Below are 17,411 nucleotides of genomic sequence, written 5' to 3'. Positions count from 1 at the left end.
TTATTTATTTTTATATCTTTGTGTTAAATTCAAAAATTGTTTTTCAGAAATTTATTATTGCTTTTTTCTAATAAGTTTAAATTTTTACTAATTTTGCTTTTTATTCAGATTTATTATTTATTTAATCAGAAAATAAGTTGAAAAGTGGATATTTTTTATTTTGAAAGACTATATTTTTGTTAAAAAAAAATTATCCTAATATTTTTAACTTTTCTAATATCGAATATGCAATAATATGTAGGTATTCTTTCATAGAACTTTATAAAATTTTGTTAAAAGAATTGATTTGCTTTGAAGAATATTATTTAAAAAATTTTTAAATACTTACATTCCTTTAAAGAGTTTAATTAAAATTGAAACTTTAAATGGTTTTCGGATTTTTGGATTCGGGAATCGATTAAGAAAATTCTAATAATAAAATGGAAAATTACAAGGAAGTAATCAAATGAAACGAGAAAAATCAACACTTTCTATAACGGTTCGGGCAAATCCCAATTTTATTGACGATCTGTATTGGCACAATTGGAGAATTACGTCTCGGAATTAAAAATATTGTAGACCTTCTCGCATCTAACAATAATAGTACATAACATGAATTAATAATGCGCGCGAGTGAAGATACCTACATAAATATAATATATATATAATAATATATGCATTTACATGTGCGCGCTATTTTTTCTTTTTTTTAATATTTTTTTATAGTACAGAATGCGTATTTAAATTTTTTTTTCTTTCTGTAATTATTATAGTTAACACTGCGACGGAAGAGAGCAAATGTTTTCTTTTTTCTATAGAAAAAAATAATCCACCGACATAATAATGTCCAAATATTTTCTCTCGCACTGTCCTCGAAATCCGTTATTTTTCTTCTTTCAATTCTTTTTATCCTAATTTCTTTTTTGAACAGAATTTTCGCTTAACTTGGTTTTTTTTTCTTCTACCATATTAGCTCCATGATTAGACATTTAAAATTCATGCTGATCGTTGAAGACTCATTAATCCCAATGATCGGTATAATAATCGTCGCATTGACAATTGAATTATTAAAAATATACATAATAATAAATAGGATTAAAAATGAATTATTAAATTTATAATTTGGTAATAAAAATCACTGAATTAAAATTCATGAATTGATATAATGAATTATTAAATTCATAATTTGATGGCATATTAAATATAGTAATATAATATTAAAATTATAAAATTTGTAGAATTAAAAATACATAATCGTAAATTATAGAATTCGTAGAATTAAAAATACATCACGATTACAGGGATCATTTTGACAACGATCACTTGAATTAATTAATGATCAGTGGATGATTAAATTCATGCGGAATGAGATATGTTTTTTTGAGCACATCACTGTATATATATAGAATGTATATATGGATGATAAGCTAAATTTTTATTTTTTTGATGTAGAATTTCTCTTTTTAAAAGGCCGATGGAAAATTATGATTATTATTATTCTTCTTCCACGTATTCCTTGGGGAAAAAACCGACTTGATCGTTTATTTTTCCTTTCCACCAACCTTTTGCCTCGCCTTCTTTGCTAAGCACAACAACTCGACATCCACGACGTAAACTCAATTGATTGCGTTCCTCGCCACGAAAATTGTATAAAGCTTTTGCTAAAACACGCCTAAATGGCCATAGTAAACGTTGATCGAGTTTTTCAAAATTTTCAGCGAGCGACGATCTCTCGTAAAATTCCACCAGTTCAACGACACTCTTAAAGAATCGTGATTCACCGAGATAATACAAATCGGCCCCATCAACTTCACGTTGAAATACTCGTATATGTTTCACTGTTCCGTCCGCTCTGTAAATTAATAATAATAATAATTATTTAAAATTGTTTTGAAAAGAATTGAATTTTCTATGAATAATTTTAATATAATTTAATAGGAAAATCGAAAATTGCCTTTCATTTAAAAGGATATTTATTGAAAAATATTTTCATAGGATATTTTTTTTTAATATTGTTGGGAAAATGAATTCACTCACTTGATACTTAGGGCGAAATTTGTTTCATATTGGAGTCGTGGTTGTCCGGCAGGTCGTAACCTTAACATATAGGTTCCATCTTCTCGGGCTTCCAATTTACTGGCAGCAACGTCCCGACCCATTACTCCAACATACCATAATTTGTCTGTTAGCGCTCGTTCGCAAGGTAAAGGTGGTGGAGGCGGGGGTGGCGGTGGAGCGGGCATACATTTTCCCGAGTATATAATGCATTGTTTATGAACAGCAAGCCCGCATACGTCGCATTTATATCCCTGAAAGAACAACAAAAATCCTCTCTATACAATTTTATTTTGAAATTTAGTTTCTAAAAACGTATTTTTTATTTTCATAAATAATAAAAATTCTTAAAAGGAATTGAATTATTTTTTATACAATTTCAATAAAATTTCTCGAATGAATTCAATTATTATTTAAATAAACATTTTAATAAAATTTTACGAAAGAATTCAATTATTTGATCAATATTTTAATTTTAATTTTAATTTTTTTAAAATTTGGATCTGAAATTATTCAAAGTATTTATGCAGTAAGGAAATGAAGAAAATGATATAATTACTTGAAATATTCGGCCTTTGAGGAATTTCTCGCACCGCTGACAACTGCGGGGATTATCGAACGTTGTTAGTTTAAATTTATGATTAGTGTGACGGCATGCAGCGGGATTAACATTATCCATGGCGTCTTGCAGAGCTTTTATCCACATTTGTTTAAGATCATCAGTTCGTGCAAAAAGTGTGTAAGCCGTTCGCATTTGTTTGTGAACCAAAAACCATTGATAGGACCATCGTGAATCACGGCCAAGTGTACGTCGTCCCGTATGATCCTCGATTCGATAATCGTCCAATTTCAATGTTCCTCGATAACAATACTGATCGCCACGTGCTGCTTTACACACAAGTACAGCTTGCTCGAAAACAAACGTGTATCTTGCCTTTACTCGTTGATCACCATGCGCTTTCACCTGTAATTAGCAAAAAAAAAAAGTTAAATTAAATATTAATTCATTGATAAATTCATTATTTTAATTATTTTGTTAAATTAGATTTTATTTAGAAATTTTATGATTTTATTTTTTGAAAAATGAACCTTGAGTTCTCCGTCCATAAGCAATCGACCAAAGTCTTTTAATTCCGCATTCTCAGGTACATCCCAGTCGATTATTGATCTTTGAACATCCCTTATAATATCCAAAGTGTCCGAATCTCGTTTAACTTCATTAATATATTGTGCTACATCCACCATAACTTCTCTTGCCTTCGATAATTGACGATGATCCTCGCTCCAATCGCGAGGAGTTTCTTCCACTAGTTTCTCTAATAATAAATGATACTTAAGAATCCTCTGCATTGGCACTGAGAGTATATCACGTAATTTGAATTTCCCATTGTTTGCTTCCTGTTGACACCTCTGTTAAAACATTAAAATCTTTATATTAATAATAATAATCACTATTTTTGTCTGCTTGAAATTTATATTTGAAACTAAAAAAATTTTTAATTTGCATTTCGATCAATTTTACTTACAACGACTTCCTGATTAATATCCTCGTTCCTCGTGCAAATATCTTGCAAAACAGTTTGAGCGGTTGTTAAATTTGCGCAATAATCTCCATAGATGAGAAATTTTTCTCGCCAATCGAGAAAGACTTGTGCTAAAGCAGCTCCATTACGTGCTTTACGAAGCGAACTATGAAAGCCCGCGTGAATTTCTGAAAGATCCTTGATACCAAAAAATATTCTTGACGAATCCTCTTGTTTTAGCATTGACGACAATGGCCTGGCAAAATGCCTCAATAAACTATTCAAAACCTCCGAGTAATTACATTCCGTTTCGACTAATTCCTGAACAACGTAATCTCTCTTCTCTCCACCAGCAATCGCCCCCTGAATATTATTTTCAAAAATTTAATTCTCTATTCTATACTGTATTCTATACTCTAATACTCTATTAAACGAAGAAAAAATTGATCTACGCTCAAGAAAATTCATTATTAATTATATTATAGTTTTCACTTAAATTTCCCAGGGCCTATTGGTCCTGAGAGTTAATATAATTAATAAAATATATAATTATATTAATATTTAATTATAATCATGCAAACGTGATGAATTATTGATTAAAAGCTTCGGCAAAAATGTGAGAAAAAAATTAATTTAATTTTTGAAATGAAATCATAGAAAATAAATAAAAATTAATAACCTGTGCAGTAGACGGAGGAGGAGGAAGGTGCAGTCTACATAAATCATGGTAGACTTTTTCTTTATGAGCATTACTGTTGCAAGCTCCGTAGCCACCTTCTTCGCCAGTTGAATCTTCATCATCTCCTCCTCCACCTCCTCCTGCCTCATCCCTCTCGCGCCATCTAAATCTCCTCCGACGGCCCTCGCTCTCACGCCTTTATTTTCAAGTAAAAAACAAAATAAAACAGCCATGCACTAAATATCATAAAAATGCAAAATTAAATAGCAAAATAAATTCTTTTCAGATAAATGAGTTACAACTAAGAGGCACTGGCATGACTAGAAAACACTTTTGGGTTCAGGAAAAACAGGTAAGAGCACCAATTTATTTTTTATTAATTTGGAAACAAATTAAATTTTAGTAATTCGGTAGATAAAAATTAACTTTTAATTTATTAATTAAAAATCAATAGATTTGAATTCAAGTATTTTAAAAAATTTAAAATTTCTAAAAAGAAATTTTCAAAGAAAAATTTGCTACAATATAAAAATGGTGCTTTTGCCGATAAGAATGGCACATCAAATAGGGAACAAAATATGCCAAATACCTCCTCCGCTCTAAGCCAGTCACGTTGAGGGGTAGTCGAAAAGCAGAGCAATTCCTGATAAACTTGGGAATCGTCTAGGTCCTCACCCCTAGGTTTTATCGTAAATGCAGCCTGGGGGCTAAACCATTTAAGAAAGTTTACTGTTAAAAGCCATAAATTCCACGACAAACAATTTTTCCCGACAAATTTCTTTTTTTTCTGTTTTTGACAATGGGAATGTTTTATCTTTCTAAAGAAGAAAAGAAAACTCACCCAGCACCGACGCTTTGCAAATCCTTATAAATATCCTCTTGCGATCGACCCTTCTTCACAACGAATCCTCTGTAATTCAATTATATGTTAATATTATTTTTGCTTTTTGTAACAATTTTTTCAACTTTAAATTTTAAAAATATTAAAAATAATTTAAGGAAAAAAATCACTTACGGAATGCCTTTGAGTCGCAATCGAGGTGAATTGGAAAGTAAGCTAAGCGTGCAGAGAACTTTGTGAAAATTGGTTAAATCAAAGAGCATTCGCGGCTCGAAGAGATCGGATTCGGTGAGATTGAATATTTGAAAGCACGTTGAGAGAAAGACTTTGATATTGCGCAGGCACAAAAATTGAGCCATTTGTGGCTTTTGATTGACATCTTTCATATCGATACATCCAGGATCTAAAATATTTAAGAGATTGCATAATAATACGCCGTCTCTTAAAATATATGCCAAATCGCGTGCTGTCGCGGTTGGCCAATTTGCCCGATGATCCGCGCGTAACGCTCCACATCTTATCAACCAACTCGAGCATTCACGCCATCCGCTTAATAAATCTCCTTCATCGTCGACTTCACTCATCATTCAAGCGCGAAAATTCCCTCTAGTTTACTGCCAAGAATCCACGAAAATTCCAAATTCATTCCATGCTGACATTTCAGTTTTTTTAATCATAAATCTGCGAAAAATAATTTATATATATATTTTTTTTTAAACATATTCGGGGTTGCCACAGGTCAGGGAATTTAGGAAAAAGGCAGGGATTTTTTTTATTAAAATACTGGAAAAAATTGAATTTTGTCTGGAAATCAGGGAAAAATAAAATAAAAAATAATTTCATTAACGTTTTTTAAAGAAAAATTAAATTGATTAGATATTGATCTGGAAAAATTTAATTTTCTAGCGAATAATTACAACACAAATTTCATTATCACTAGCAACATTAAAACTTCATTATTCCTAATTTGAAAAAAAAGAAATTCAAATGAAGAAAATCAAAAACAAAAAGTAAAAAATTTGTCCTCTAATCAGTAATTTAAATTTTATTCAAATTTAACGTAAACTCGTTATAATTACTGAAATGTTTTATTTAATATAATAAAATATGGAGAGATCAAAGAAAAAAAGGCAAAAGATAACAGCAAGAGTAATCTTGAAAATTTTGGAGCACAAAGAACATTTTCATATAATTGTCAACAGTATTTTATCAATGTTGATAAATAAGCGGAAAATGAGAGAAATTGTAAACGTACCTCTTTCCGGTTATGATTAATAATCGGATAATAATTATTACTTTTTATTTTCTTCTGTATGCAGTGAAAAATAATGGCCTATTAAGGAAAATCCATGGTTTGAACTTCATTCACTTCCGCCCATTAGAAAATTGATCTATTATATTTGATTTAGGTTGTGCAATTTTATCTTCAAGTTTCATAATTAAACAGTCATTTTAGCATAATCACTTGCAAACAAATTTCTTTCATTTTTTTTCTTCTTTTTTTTTATTGTTGTATTATGACGTTTAATCTTGTTCAATGCTCACTATTCATGAACACTCGGCGCCATTTTGAGTATTGTTGGTTCTCAGTTCCGCCACATTCACCACTAAAGCGCTTGTGTTGTTTCGCCGCCATATTGAAATTATCACATCCGGTATTTTAAATTTCGCGCGCTAAAAATTTCTCTATTGTGGATGCAGCTTTATGAAAGCAATTTTTTCGAGGTTTCAAATAAATAAAATTGATAAACAGAAAATTAATAAATTAATATTTAATGATATATGCAAACTGAATAATAAGAATAATACAAACAATTATTTCGATTACATATTTTTATTTTAATAAAGAGTACAAAAATTGAATACTACACAAAACATAAAAATTTTGTTTTGTCCCACTGAATAATTATTATCAATTCTCAGTTTTATTTTATACAGAAATATCAATTAACATTTAGAATAGAAGATTTTCGTACTATTTTGTCACAATTGTTTGTAAAAAATATGGTGCAATAAACGATTCTCAAATTCGACATGAAAGGTATAATTTGATATTTATACAATACTTTAAATACTGTAATTGTGTGACTTCTAATCATATTTCATCATTTTCTTGGCAAATATATCTGTATATATTCAATAGATCTTCATATATCTACTATATATAAGTAAATCTATCAATTTATGTACACACAAATACAACGGGTCTTATTATTTTTTTTTGTCATCATTTTTTCTCTTCCATTCGTTACAATCAGCGATCCATTCGTTTTTGCACTTAATACTTTTATCTGCAAAAAATTTAATTATTAAGACAATAGTTTGAATTTTGTTTCTAATTAAATTAGCTAATAAAATTAATTATTACCGTCTGTCACGGGAGTCTGAACGTGAGCGACGATCACGGCTTCGGCTTCTGCTTGGAGATCTCCTGCGTGGTGAACGAGATTTGGATCTAAAAAGAAAAAATAGAAATTAGAAAAAGAAATACAGATTTTGCTAAGAGAATAATGAAACACTCGAGAGACCAATAAGAAAATTAAAGGTCCCTTTAGACAGTTGAGATAGATTTAAAGAGAAATATGATGGAATGATCCGAATGTGAATTTTGTGACAGTTCTCCAAGTTATCAGAAATTATTTACTTTTTTCAATTTTTATTTGTTTACCTTTTTATGCAGAGAATTTAAAAAAGAGAATTTCTTCCATTCCTTGGAGAGACTGTTTCATCGGTCAATGATAGAAAATTTTTTGGAAAATCGGCGAAATACCAGACACTTGTGAACATGTGGTGGTGGTGGTTGGGTTGGGATGGTGTGTAGGTGGTGATCATATTGCTGTGCTCGGCCAAAGAGAAGTAGCGGTCGTATGTCAGCTAAATAAAACGTGATGATTGACGAGAAGAAGTAGCAGTAGAGCTTTTGGGGTGGATGAATCGATATTTTGTTTTTTTTCGACAAGTCGAAGAAGTATTTTTTTTTTGGTTCGGATGCTCCTAGTGTCACTATAAGTTGAAGGTAGCTCGAAGATGTCTTTATCGACAGGGAGACAGACAGACGGACAAACTGATATTTTTTTGTTCAGTTTTGATAGTGGATTTTATTTTTCACGGTGGCTCAAGTTGTGGTGGTGGTGGTGACAGTAGAAGTAGTGTCGGGGAGATGAGTAAAGCTACAAGTTGACGCTGGTAGAATCTGCAAACGTCAGTTTTACGAAAGACTTACTTTCCTCATTTTTATTTTTCTTTTCTCAGTATATTTTTTGCAACCTACTTGTTGGCTGATCTTTCAGTTTCCTGAGATTTCTGAATACTTTGACAAATTCAAGAATTAATTTATTACCTGGAGTAGCGATTGACAGGTGATCTTCGTGGACTCTTGGAGGCGGATCTACAAAAGAATTGAAAATTGTATATTGGCATTAAATTTCAATTCGAAAAAATTTTAGTTAAAAATTTTGGTGTTCATCTTACCTCTGGAAACGGCCATTACCCCTTCTTACAGGACTACGAGATCCGGACCTAGGGCACAAATTTCGTTTTCATCAAGAAGAATAATAATTTCATTTTAATGTTATATCACGATTTTAGACGAGAATTTCATCAACAGGATTAATATTAAAGACGAAGAATTTTATTTTCTTTTCAGTTAGAGGTTATGTTTGGTATTGCAACTGCAAAAGACGAGCTTTACCTTGAAGTATATTTTCCAGCTGGTCTGCGACCTCCTCCTCCTCCTCCTCCACCACCACCACCACCTCCACGTCGGCTTCTACCTGACGACATTTCGACTCGTACTCTTGACCCACAGCAACGACTATAATTTATTTTATTTTTCAGTTAATCGATTTCGATTCCACAAGGCATCTAAAGACACAAATTAACAAAATTGATATCTTACATTCCATCTAAACCTCTGACCGCGTCCTCGGCATCTCTGGGATCGTCGAATTCGACGAAAGCAAAACCAGGTGGATTCCTAGCAACCCATACGTTTCTCAATGAACCAAATTTGCCGAAAGCACTCTCAATCTCGTGTTTGTTGGCATTGCTCCCTAAATTTCCCACGTACACTTTACAGGACAAATCCCATTCGCGATATCGCGACATGCTGTTAAAAAAATATCAAGTTTGATTAATTAACATAATATTTAAATTCTCCAAGAATTTATGACAAAAATATGTATTACAATAAGTAGTAAAATGTAGAAACAAAGGAATTTTTTGGATCATTTCTTCCCTCTTGGCATGTGGTAGAAAAAAATTAGTTTTAGAAAGAAAGAGTGCAAATTTACTTACTTTTTTAAATAATTAGCTGTTCGAAGAGCAATATGATTCTTTTTTTGTAAAAAGCTTCGACGAACTTGACGAAAACGTGAATGCAAAATGGCTACCCAAGCAACATCTGCTTGTGTTTAGAATACTGTCAACAAGAGGGCGCCATTTTTATTCCAGTGACTAAATTAGTCAAATCAGCAAATTTCCTTATTCAAAGTTGTTAATTTATTGCAATTAACAATTGAGATAAATTCTAAAATAAATATTTAATTAACCGAAGTTTACAATGTCAAATCTGAAATTTTAATTTTAAATTCTTCAAAAATACGATTATAATTGAAAAATAATTTTTAAAGTACAAAAAGAATTAATTTTTTAAATGTAGGTACAATTTCAATTAAATTTAACGAAATTTCCGAATAATTGGAAATATAATTTAATCTTTTAAGAATAATTTAAGAAAATTCAAGTATCTTCAAAATATTTTAATTACAAATTTTTCAAAAGACGAAAAAAAAACAAAAATAGTAGCTTTTAGTGGCTCAAATCTAAAAAATTCTTGAATTTCTGCGAAGAGTTGCATTAAAATTTTCCAAAATAATTAAATTCCCGAGAAGAATAAATTTTATAAAAATTCTTTTAAATAATTAATTTTTTTAGAAAATTCAATGAAAATTGTTTCTTAAATAATTGAAGTTCTGTATAAATTTTATTATTTTTAATACGTAAAAGAAATGATACACTTAGTAATTTATTAAACTAATTAAAAAAAGTAATAAAAAAATTGATAAAAAGTATAGTTTTAAAAATACGAACCTAATTTGTTATAAATAAAAAGTTCGTAGTAAGAAAATACGGTTTCTTTTTGCATATAAATAATTTTATATGAGAAATAAAATGATCTTAATGCACTAGGCGTTTGTAATCAATTTTCTCGAGTTGCACCAAGGGTTTTAATTGTTCCGCGAATGACCTCATATCCTCAGCAATTGCGTCCTGTCCAGAAGGTGCAAGAACACTGAGTTCGACGAGATAACTCTGCGACATTGGTTCAACACTGTCGGGCATTTTTCCCTGTCCCATTTTGAATATCTTCGAGACGGTGATCTTCATTCGACCCTTACGAAACATATAGCCACGTACAATATATTCAAAATCCAATTTACATCCCAATTCCGAGAGAAATTCAGCCACCGTATTACTTGTGGCAATATCCAAACTGCTTCTTATCAAAGTTGGACGTGATTTATCGCCAATTTCCGTTTGACCAATGTAACGCAATTGCCATGGCATTTCCGGATAGTCTAGAGCTCTTCGTATTCGCAGAAGAAGAGGTTGTTCCGGTGGTGGTCCTCTGGAATTTTAGTTAGCATTTTGTCAGCAAGAAAATTGTATTTTTATTATTAGTAAAATTTTGTCAAATTACCGTCTGATACTGAAGCACATTTCGTGATCGTGAAAAGTTTCGGGACCGGTGTCGACATTGTCGCATAAGCCACGAAGACGATGTAGTAGAACCTCGACAGCACTGTCTAGAACTGAACCTTGAAGAAGATATTCCTGATTTGGAATAATATTCGTCTTCATGGCAGTTGTCATACTTTCCATTGCGGTGGTTATTGGAGCTGACATGATTGCTGACGATTCTGTCAATCCTGACAATATTTACCTGACGAAAGATGTTTCATTAAACTTTTATTAAAAAGAATTATATTGTCTATAGGACTATATTAGTTATATATATTTGCAATATTCATAAAATTTAATTGAAAATTCTCCCTTTACAATTTGAGGTTAGGTTACTCATTTTCTGTCACGATTCAATTCATTCCAATTCATTCAATTTAGACATTTTTAGAATATAAAAAGGTTTGTCCTCCAAAACAAAATTCCATAGTTAATCAATTATTATCCTTTCGCTTATAATAAACAAGTTCTTTTGTTAACTTACTGTTTGCTGTTTTTATTGTTTTCACCGCAGTTTTGTTGTGATCACGTGACTGACTCTACTGAAGTGCCACCAGTGTAATTATTTGGTACTATAAATTTATTTAAATTTAAATTTAAACATTTCAAGAAATTAAAAGTTGCATTTGAATAATTTGAATAAAAATTACAATTTTGTCATTAGGAAATAATTTTAATTTAAATTGTAATTTTTATTCGAAGGCAACTCTTAATTATTATTTGAAATGTTGAAAATTAAATTCTAAATAGAATTCAAAATCTAATTAAACATTTTCATATAAAATAGGAAATTGTGACTAACTTTTGTTGCAATTCTTTAGGAAGCAGGTAAAGATGATAAAAATAAATCTTTTCCTTATTTTTAATTAAAAATTATTTCTGACAAATAGAAATTCAATCTTTTATATAATTATATAGTTTTTCGATGTTTGGAACAAAATGTAGATTCATTACTATGATAAATATTTATTTTCTTGAAATATAAAAATCTTCGATGAATTTACTTCATCTTTCTTAAAGTAGTTAAATGATTTCTAAGAGCAATTTGCTTGTCTTTAAAGGAACGCTTTCCTTTTCCTTTAACTTTGAATTTTATCATTTGATAAGCTTTCTTTTTATTTCTCTCGCGATTTGTTTTACTGCACAATGGATTCTGCCTTCCATCCTTGTAGCCGAATTTTTCTCGTCCTTCTTGTCCTTTCTGAAAATTCAAATAAAATAAGAATTAATTTTGACAAAATAATTAGTGAAATTATTAATAATAGTGACTCAATATAATTACAAAAAAATCCACTAATTCAAAAAATTCATTTATATGTAGAAAATAATTACCCGAACAGTTTCCTGTCGAGCTGCCTTGTCATGCCTCTTTTTCTTATAGATATTTTCAATATCTCCGAGTTTCACCAGTTCGCCACGATCTTCATCGTGCGGTCGTTTCACTCCACGTTTAGCGTGCGTTACTTGCTGTTTGACTAAAGCCATATCAATTCTCTTAAAATCTTCATCAGTTAAAATTCTCTCGACGGAAATTTGCGACGCCTTTTCTTTTTTCTCGGCAGTATACTCAGTTTTCTTTTGCTCTCTATTCTTCGCGAGCATTGCAATTTTCCTCTTTTTTCGCTCCAATTTCGTCGCATAAGTCTTTTTCTTACCACGATTACTTCTTATTGTCTTTTGTGACATGGAATCGTCCATTTCTTCAATATCACCCTCGATATTCATTGAAGAATCATTTTCTTCTTCAGTTTTACATTTTTTCGACTTTTTCATATTTTTTATTTTAATTTTCGATTTTTTCTCGTTCTCTTCTTTGTTATCAGTATCATCATTATCATTTTCCTCGTCTACTTCTTCACCATCAATCTCTTCGTCATCTTCTTCTTCTTCTTCTTCGTCATCAATTTCTTCGTCTTCTTCGTCCTCTTCATCATCTTCGCCCTCACTTTCACTGTTCTCCTCATCCCCTGCCTCAATACTATTTTTTGTAGTATTTTCATCATCACTGTGATTTACGTCAATCCATTCGTCGTCCTCCTGAAAATATTTTTTTTATATTTACTTCAATAATGAATTATAAATTATTATTTATTAATTATTAATGAATTTGTATTTTTTAAAATAAAAATAGACTCGCGTCACAAATAGAAATAAAAAAAGACTCACGTCACTATCGTCGCTGTCAATTTCAAAATCCTCGGTTGATTTATCAAGTAAAACTTCAGCACCAGGTATAAATGTTTTGGCATTGACTTTGCCGTATTGAAGTGACTCCAGGAACATTGTCGCCTCCGTTGGACGACCTCTGTCTTTTTTGTTGAGTAAATCTGGCATTGTACTTCTGAATAACGCTATGAGTGAACGAGCAGCCATCATTACACTCCGTTCACGATAGTTTTTATATTGTGACAAATCTCGAAGAAGATCCTCCGTCATAACCAGCGGACATCGCGCGCAAATTTCCCTCACTGCATTCAATCTTAAAAATTAAATTCCATTTAAAAAAAAATTAAATTAAATTTACTTTTTCATCCAAATTCATATTATTATTTTCGTAATAAAAATCAAATGAAAATAAATAAAATTTAAAAGCATATTTACCCAATGGCCATGACATCACCAGAATTTCGTTCAGTTACAAAATTATTAACCAAAGTTTTTAGAACCGGTTCTAAAACATCTGGTGGCACTAATTCATGTGACGCTTGTGCGACAAATTGTAACATTTTCGTGACATCTGAAAAAGAGAAATCATTTTTATAATTCCTGTTTTTTTCTATATTATTTTTCGTAATAATTCAATTTGCTTACCTGGGATATGAGGATGTAGATATTTTTGCACGAATGGATAAAAATTTAATAGAAATAAATCGTGTAGACCAATTAATCTCGATATAACGTCAAGTGTCATGACTTTAATTTCCCTTCGATCATTGTTTCTCTGTAATTGTTTGAATAATTTTTCCGCAAAACCTTGTGGATCGTGAATTAAATGAAGCGCCGAGAAATTAAATTGCGGGGCCTTTGATTTCTTCTTTTTTGATTTCTAAACAAATTGGAAAGTAAAATTTTATTTTACTAGAAATTTTTTTCATTGAAAGCGAAAGAAAATTGTTTTGAATATAATTTAATTTTTTCAAAGAATTTTATTATTTATAAATAAAATTGAATTTTTTCAAAGAATTTATTAAAATTTTAGAAAATAATTGTATGTTTTCAAAAAATATTATTAAAAATTAAAAAAAAAAATTGATTTGTTTTCTAATGTTCATAATAATAATAAATATTGAATGTATTTGCTAATAATTAATAAAAATGAAATAAAAGAGTGAAAATTCAAAAAAACCAACCACATAAAGTTGTTTCGCCTTCTTCAGCTGTTTATCTCGTTTTTTCGTCTTCTTATTAACTTTATTGGCGAGCATAACTTCCTTGACATTCGGCTCATCGTCACTGTCACTCTCATCGCTTTCCTTTTCATCTGGATCGGTGCCGAGGAAAAATCTCAAACTAATTGCCATTATTTTCACAATTTTCGAAAAACAACCCGTGGCAATGACATTCACAGTCTTTGCATCATTCCAAACATTTTTCTTGTACAATTCAATCATAATGTCCAATGACATTCGTGCCGCACGATCGTTTGCATCCTTAAGCATCGTGAACATAAAATTTTGCAAAACAGTATTAATTTTTGCATTCTTATGTTTTGCATTGATATTCTTAATGTCGGTGATAATGTGCGTCTGTAGAAATTCCCGTAAAACTTTATCCTGACAACGGAGGAGATTGAAGAATAAATTCAATAACACCGTTGGCTCCAAAAGTCCTTTATTGCGAATTAAAATTAACGCCTTGCAAAATGTCTATAACAAAATAGAGGGAAAATAATTAATGAAATTATTTCGATATTCGATTCATATTTAAATAAAATGAAATTATTTTTTACCATTCGCATGTCATTGTGAAGAACTGTGTTGTGCTTCTCGAGTGTATCGATAATATCCTGAGGAAATGTGACGAGAACATCTGGATAACAATGGGCCACCTTGGAGTTTAAAACAAAATTTATTTTCAATACATTCACAGGAAATTTGTAGCCACTTTTAAAAGAAACGATATTTTTCTCAAGTACTTTTATTTGCAAAAAATTGTACAAAAGTAAAAAACGTTATTCGTAGATTAGAAAGATAATAAATTAAGCAGTCGATTGTAATTACGATTTACGATTAATAAATAAGTTAACGAAAAATGAAATTTTCGATGTAGAATAAAATGAATTAAATCGAGTATAAAATAAAATAAAATACTAGTGAATAAAGTCGTAGAGATAATTTTTCAATTCAAAATTAATAGACTTGGAAATAACTGTCGCAAAATCGTAGCTCACGCAACATTTGTATTTTGGTTCGTCAATATTCGATTCGCCGACAGGTGTCAATAATCCCAATTCGCACATGGTTGGAATTTGTGAAAGAATTTTCGTATTTATGTCAACATTGTCCTCGACAATACAACAAAATATCATCAACATTCTCTGAAGTGGAAAACTCTTCGGTCCCGTTTGTGTAGTAAGAACTTGTTTCTTCTTAATGACGTGAGCTCTTTTTTTCCTCTTCTTCGTTCCCTTCATAAATAAATACTTGTCCTCCTTCACTGGATTATACGAGGCCAAAAATGACGCTATCAAAATATGTTTCCCATAGACCGGAAGTTCGAAACTCAATGCCAATTTTGATATTGAACCAATTTCATTAGCAATTTTTGTATCTTGAACAAAATCACTCGATTGGACACGTAAATAAATAACTTCTAAATTCTTCTGAAACACCTTCTTTACATCAAACCAAAGTTGCTTAGTATCTTCAATCGTATATTTGCCATTTTTAATCGGTTCAACGTATTTTTCGAAATTAATCGACGCCATGTAACGCAATTCATTGAGATCACGACAAAATTGATAAAATACGGACATGAATAGATCGAGGAAATTTTCGTAAAATCCTTCATCATAATCCTCAGGTTTGTAGAATAGTAAAATTCTCGATAATTCCTGTTTTGTATACGGTGGAAAGTGAAATTTAATTGGCAATTTTAATTTAATGATGGAGAAGAATTTATCCCAGGTGAGATCGGTGATGAAAATTGGACATACGTTAATTTGGGATAATTCACGAAGACGTAGAAGAGCGAGAAGTAGTTTTGGTTTATCACGTAGATATTCACATTTATCGAAAATGATAATTATTGGCTCATTGTTGATGAATTCAAAGCGTAGACTGTAAATAAAATCCATTATCGAATCGACTTTGAATGGAGATTTAAAATTATCCTCTGATTTCAATGATGTTCCGGTGAGATCCATGAGAATGTCCTCGAACATATGTTTATTGGTTAAATGATCAACGCAATTTATTACCGAGTATTTGTACTTTAAATGTTTCACGATACTCTGAATAATTAGTGATTTTCCACTCGCAATATGACCGTAGGCAAAAATATTCTCCGGCAATTGTTCATTCGGTGCGATTAAACCATAAAATTGTCGAATTAGATTATCTCGACAAACTATCGTTTCACCAAGAGCTTCAATACACTCCTCCATGATTAATTCTTTTCTTTTTTGATATTAACGATGATGAAAAATTTTGACAAAGGTAACAAAATTTTTGCCCACTTGCTCGACGAACTTATCTTTTCTCAAACCTGAAAGAGAAAAAAAAAGTTCGTCGATGCAATTATAAAATTTAAATAACATTTAATAGTGGCTACAAATTTAGTAAAATTTCACTAATTATAGAAAATTTAATTTCTTAGTATTTAGAATAATAAAGATAATAATATTAAATTCATTCATTTGAATGTTCAAAACTCTAGGAAAATGAAATTTTTGTAATTATAAAAAAAAACTCACCTGGGCAAGAAACATAGACACAACATCAAGATCTTTATCGAATTTCTCGGGATTCAATCGAAATACTTCCAAGAAGGATTTAAAGTGATTATGTTGTTGAAGAAACTGTAAATTTTTTTTAACAAATTAGACAACATATTAATAATAAGTACAAAAACGAATAAAAAGTTTGAAATATGCGAGAAAACTTACTTCTTCTTTGTACGATTCAGGATCACGTTTAATTAAATTCTGTAATTGTGGAAGATTATCCGGTAGTTGGTTATTATGCCGAACCATTCTGTTCAAAAATATTTATCTGCAAATAAATTAATTTGATTAAATTCAAGGAATTAAAAACAATTTTATTTGGTGTCAAACATTTTGAGGTTAGGAAAGTGTTCAACAATAATGTATTTTACAATCAAATCATAATGAGTAAATAATTCAACAGAAAAATTTACGAACAATTTTCAAGTTATTAGGAAAATTAAAATCAAAAAGTAGATTATATTTTACCTATTATTAATAAAATAAATGCGGAATATCAACTTACCATAGCGCCAAATGCCAAAAACGTGGAGCAATTTAGTTCAATTGAGGATTTTTGTGTGAATGCGCCTTTAGGCTTTATTATGATATTCCATGGGGATGAACTTTCGAGGACTTGGACATTCGATTTAATAATAATTTTCATTA

General features: G+C 30.5%; 5 protein-coding genes across 8 annotated transcripts; all 5 read right to left on the bottom strand.

The window, feature by feature from the left end:
* Positions 1-467: 467 nt before the first annotated feature.
* LOC122506874 (protein vav) lies at positions 468-6,669 on the bottom strand. Of its 2 annotated transcripts, none has more exons than XM_043619270.1 (9): positions 6,333-6,669; positions 5,252-5,758; positions 5,078-5,146; positions 4,826-4,943; positions 3,561-3,920; positions 3,124-3,444; positions 2,594-2,998; positions 2,017-2,288; positions 468-1,831 (listed from the first exon to the last, which is right to left on the bottom strand). In XM_043619270.1, the coding sequence occupies exons 2-9, from the start codon at positions 5,662-5,664 to the stop codon at positions 1,474-1,476; spliced, it is 2,316 nt and encodes a 771-aa protein (XP_043475205.1). In that variant the 5' UTR covers positions 5,665-5,758; positions 6,333-6,669; the 3' UTR covers positions 468-1,473. The 2 variants fall into 2 exon arrangements, with proteins under 2 accessions (XP_043475205.1, XP_043475204.1); XM_043619269.1 differs by lacking the exon at positions 4,826-4,943 and adding an exon at positions 4,237-4,432 and having other exon boundaries at positions 6,333-6,668.
* Positions 6,670-7,179: 510 nt separating this feature from the next.
* LOC122506876 (RNA-binding protein 1-like) lies at positions 7,180-9,534 on the bottom strand. 2 transcript variants are annotated; one of them, XM_043619271.1, is made up of 7 exons: positions 9,374-9,534; positions 8,976-9,185; positions 8,769-8,891; positions 8,549-8,596; positions 8,418-8,465; positions 7,446-7,532; positions 7,180-7,368 (listed from the first exon to the last, which is right to left on the bottom strand). In XM_043619271.1, exons 2-7 carry the CDS (start codon positions 9,182-9,184, stop codon positions 7,365-7,367), a joined length of 519 nt encoding a protein of 172 aa, XP_043475206.1. In that variant the 5' UTR covers position 9,185; positions 9,374-9,534; the 3' UTR covers positions 7,180-7,364. The 2 variants fall into 2 exon arrangements, with proteins under 2 accessions (XP_043475206.1, XP_043475207.1); XM_043619272.1 differs by lacking the exons at positions 7,180-7,368; positions 7,446-7,532 and adding an exon at positions 7,652-8,270.
* Positions 9,535-10,042: 508 nt separating this feature from the next.
* Positions 10,043-11,362, bottom strand: LOC122506869 (mediator of RNA polymerase II transcription subunit 18). 2 transcript variants are annotated; one of them, XM_043619262.1, is made up of 3 exons: positions 11,304-11,362; positions 10,779-11,021; positions 10,043-10,706 (listed from the first exon to the last, which is right to left on the bottom strand). In XM_043619262.1, the coding sequence occupies exons 2-3, from the start codon at positions 10,982-10,984 to the stop codon at positions 10,256-10,258; spliced, it is 657 nt and encodes a 218-aa protein (XP_043475197.1). In that variant the 5' UTR covers positions 10,985-11,021; positions 11,304-11,362; the 3' UTR covers positions 10,043-10,255. The 2 variants fall into 2 exon arrangements, with proteins under 2 accessions (XP_043475197.1, XP_043475195.1); XM_043619260.1 differs by lacking the exon at positions 11,304-11,362 and adding an exon at positions 11,138-11,281.
* Positions 11,363-11,769: 407 nt separating this feature from the next.
* On the bottom strand, positions 11,770-17,386 carry LOC122506893 (protein SDA1 homolog). Its single transcript, XM_043619304.1, has 10 exons — positions 17,269-17,386; positions 16,926-17,031; positions 16,734-16,838; positions 14,769-14,867; positions 14,170-14,685; positions 13,631-13,865; positions 13,421-13,556; positions 12,986-13,298; positions 12,152-12,856; positions 11,770-12,020 (listed from the first exon to the last, which is right to left on the bottom strand). Exons 2-10 carry the CDS (start codon positions 17,010-17,012, stop codon positions 11,820-11,822), a joined length of 2,397 nt encoding a protein of 798 aa, XP_043475239.1. The 5' UTR covers positions 17,013-17,031; positions 17,269-17,386; the 3' UTR covers positions 11,770-11,819.
* LOC122506894 (origin recognition complex subunit 5) lies at positions 14,847-16,962 on the bottom strand. The gene is made up of 3 exons (XM_043619305.1): positions 16,926-16,962; positions 16,734-16,838; positions 14,847-16,525 (listed from the first exon to the last, which is right to left on the bottom strand). Exon 3 carries the CDS (start codon positions 16,422-16,424, stop codon positions 15,129-15,131), a length of 1,296 nt encoding a protein of 431 aa, XP_043475240.1. The 5' UTR covers positions 16,425-16,525; positions 16,734-16,838; positions 16,926-16,962; the 3' UTR covers positions 14,847-15,128.
* Positions 17,387-17,411: the final 25 nt, after the last annotated feature.

Source organism: Leptopilina heterotoma, unplaced genomic scaffold (genome assembly GCF_015476425.1).
Source record: "Leptopilina heterotoma isolate Lh14 unplaced genomic scaffold, ASM1547642v1 Lhet_44, whole genome shotgun sequence".
In the NCBI taxonomy this organism is placed as follows: Eukaryota; Metazoa; Arthropoda; class Insecta; order Hymenoptera; family Figitidae; genus Leptopilina; species Leptopilina heterotoma.
This window is presented reverse-complemented; position numbering and strand designations above follow the sequence as displayed.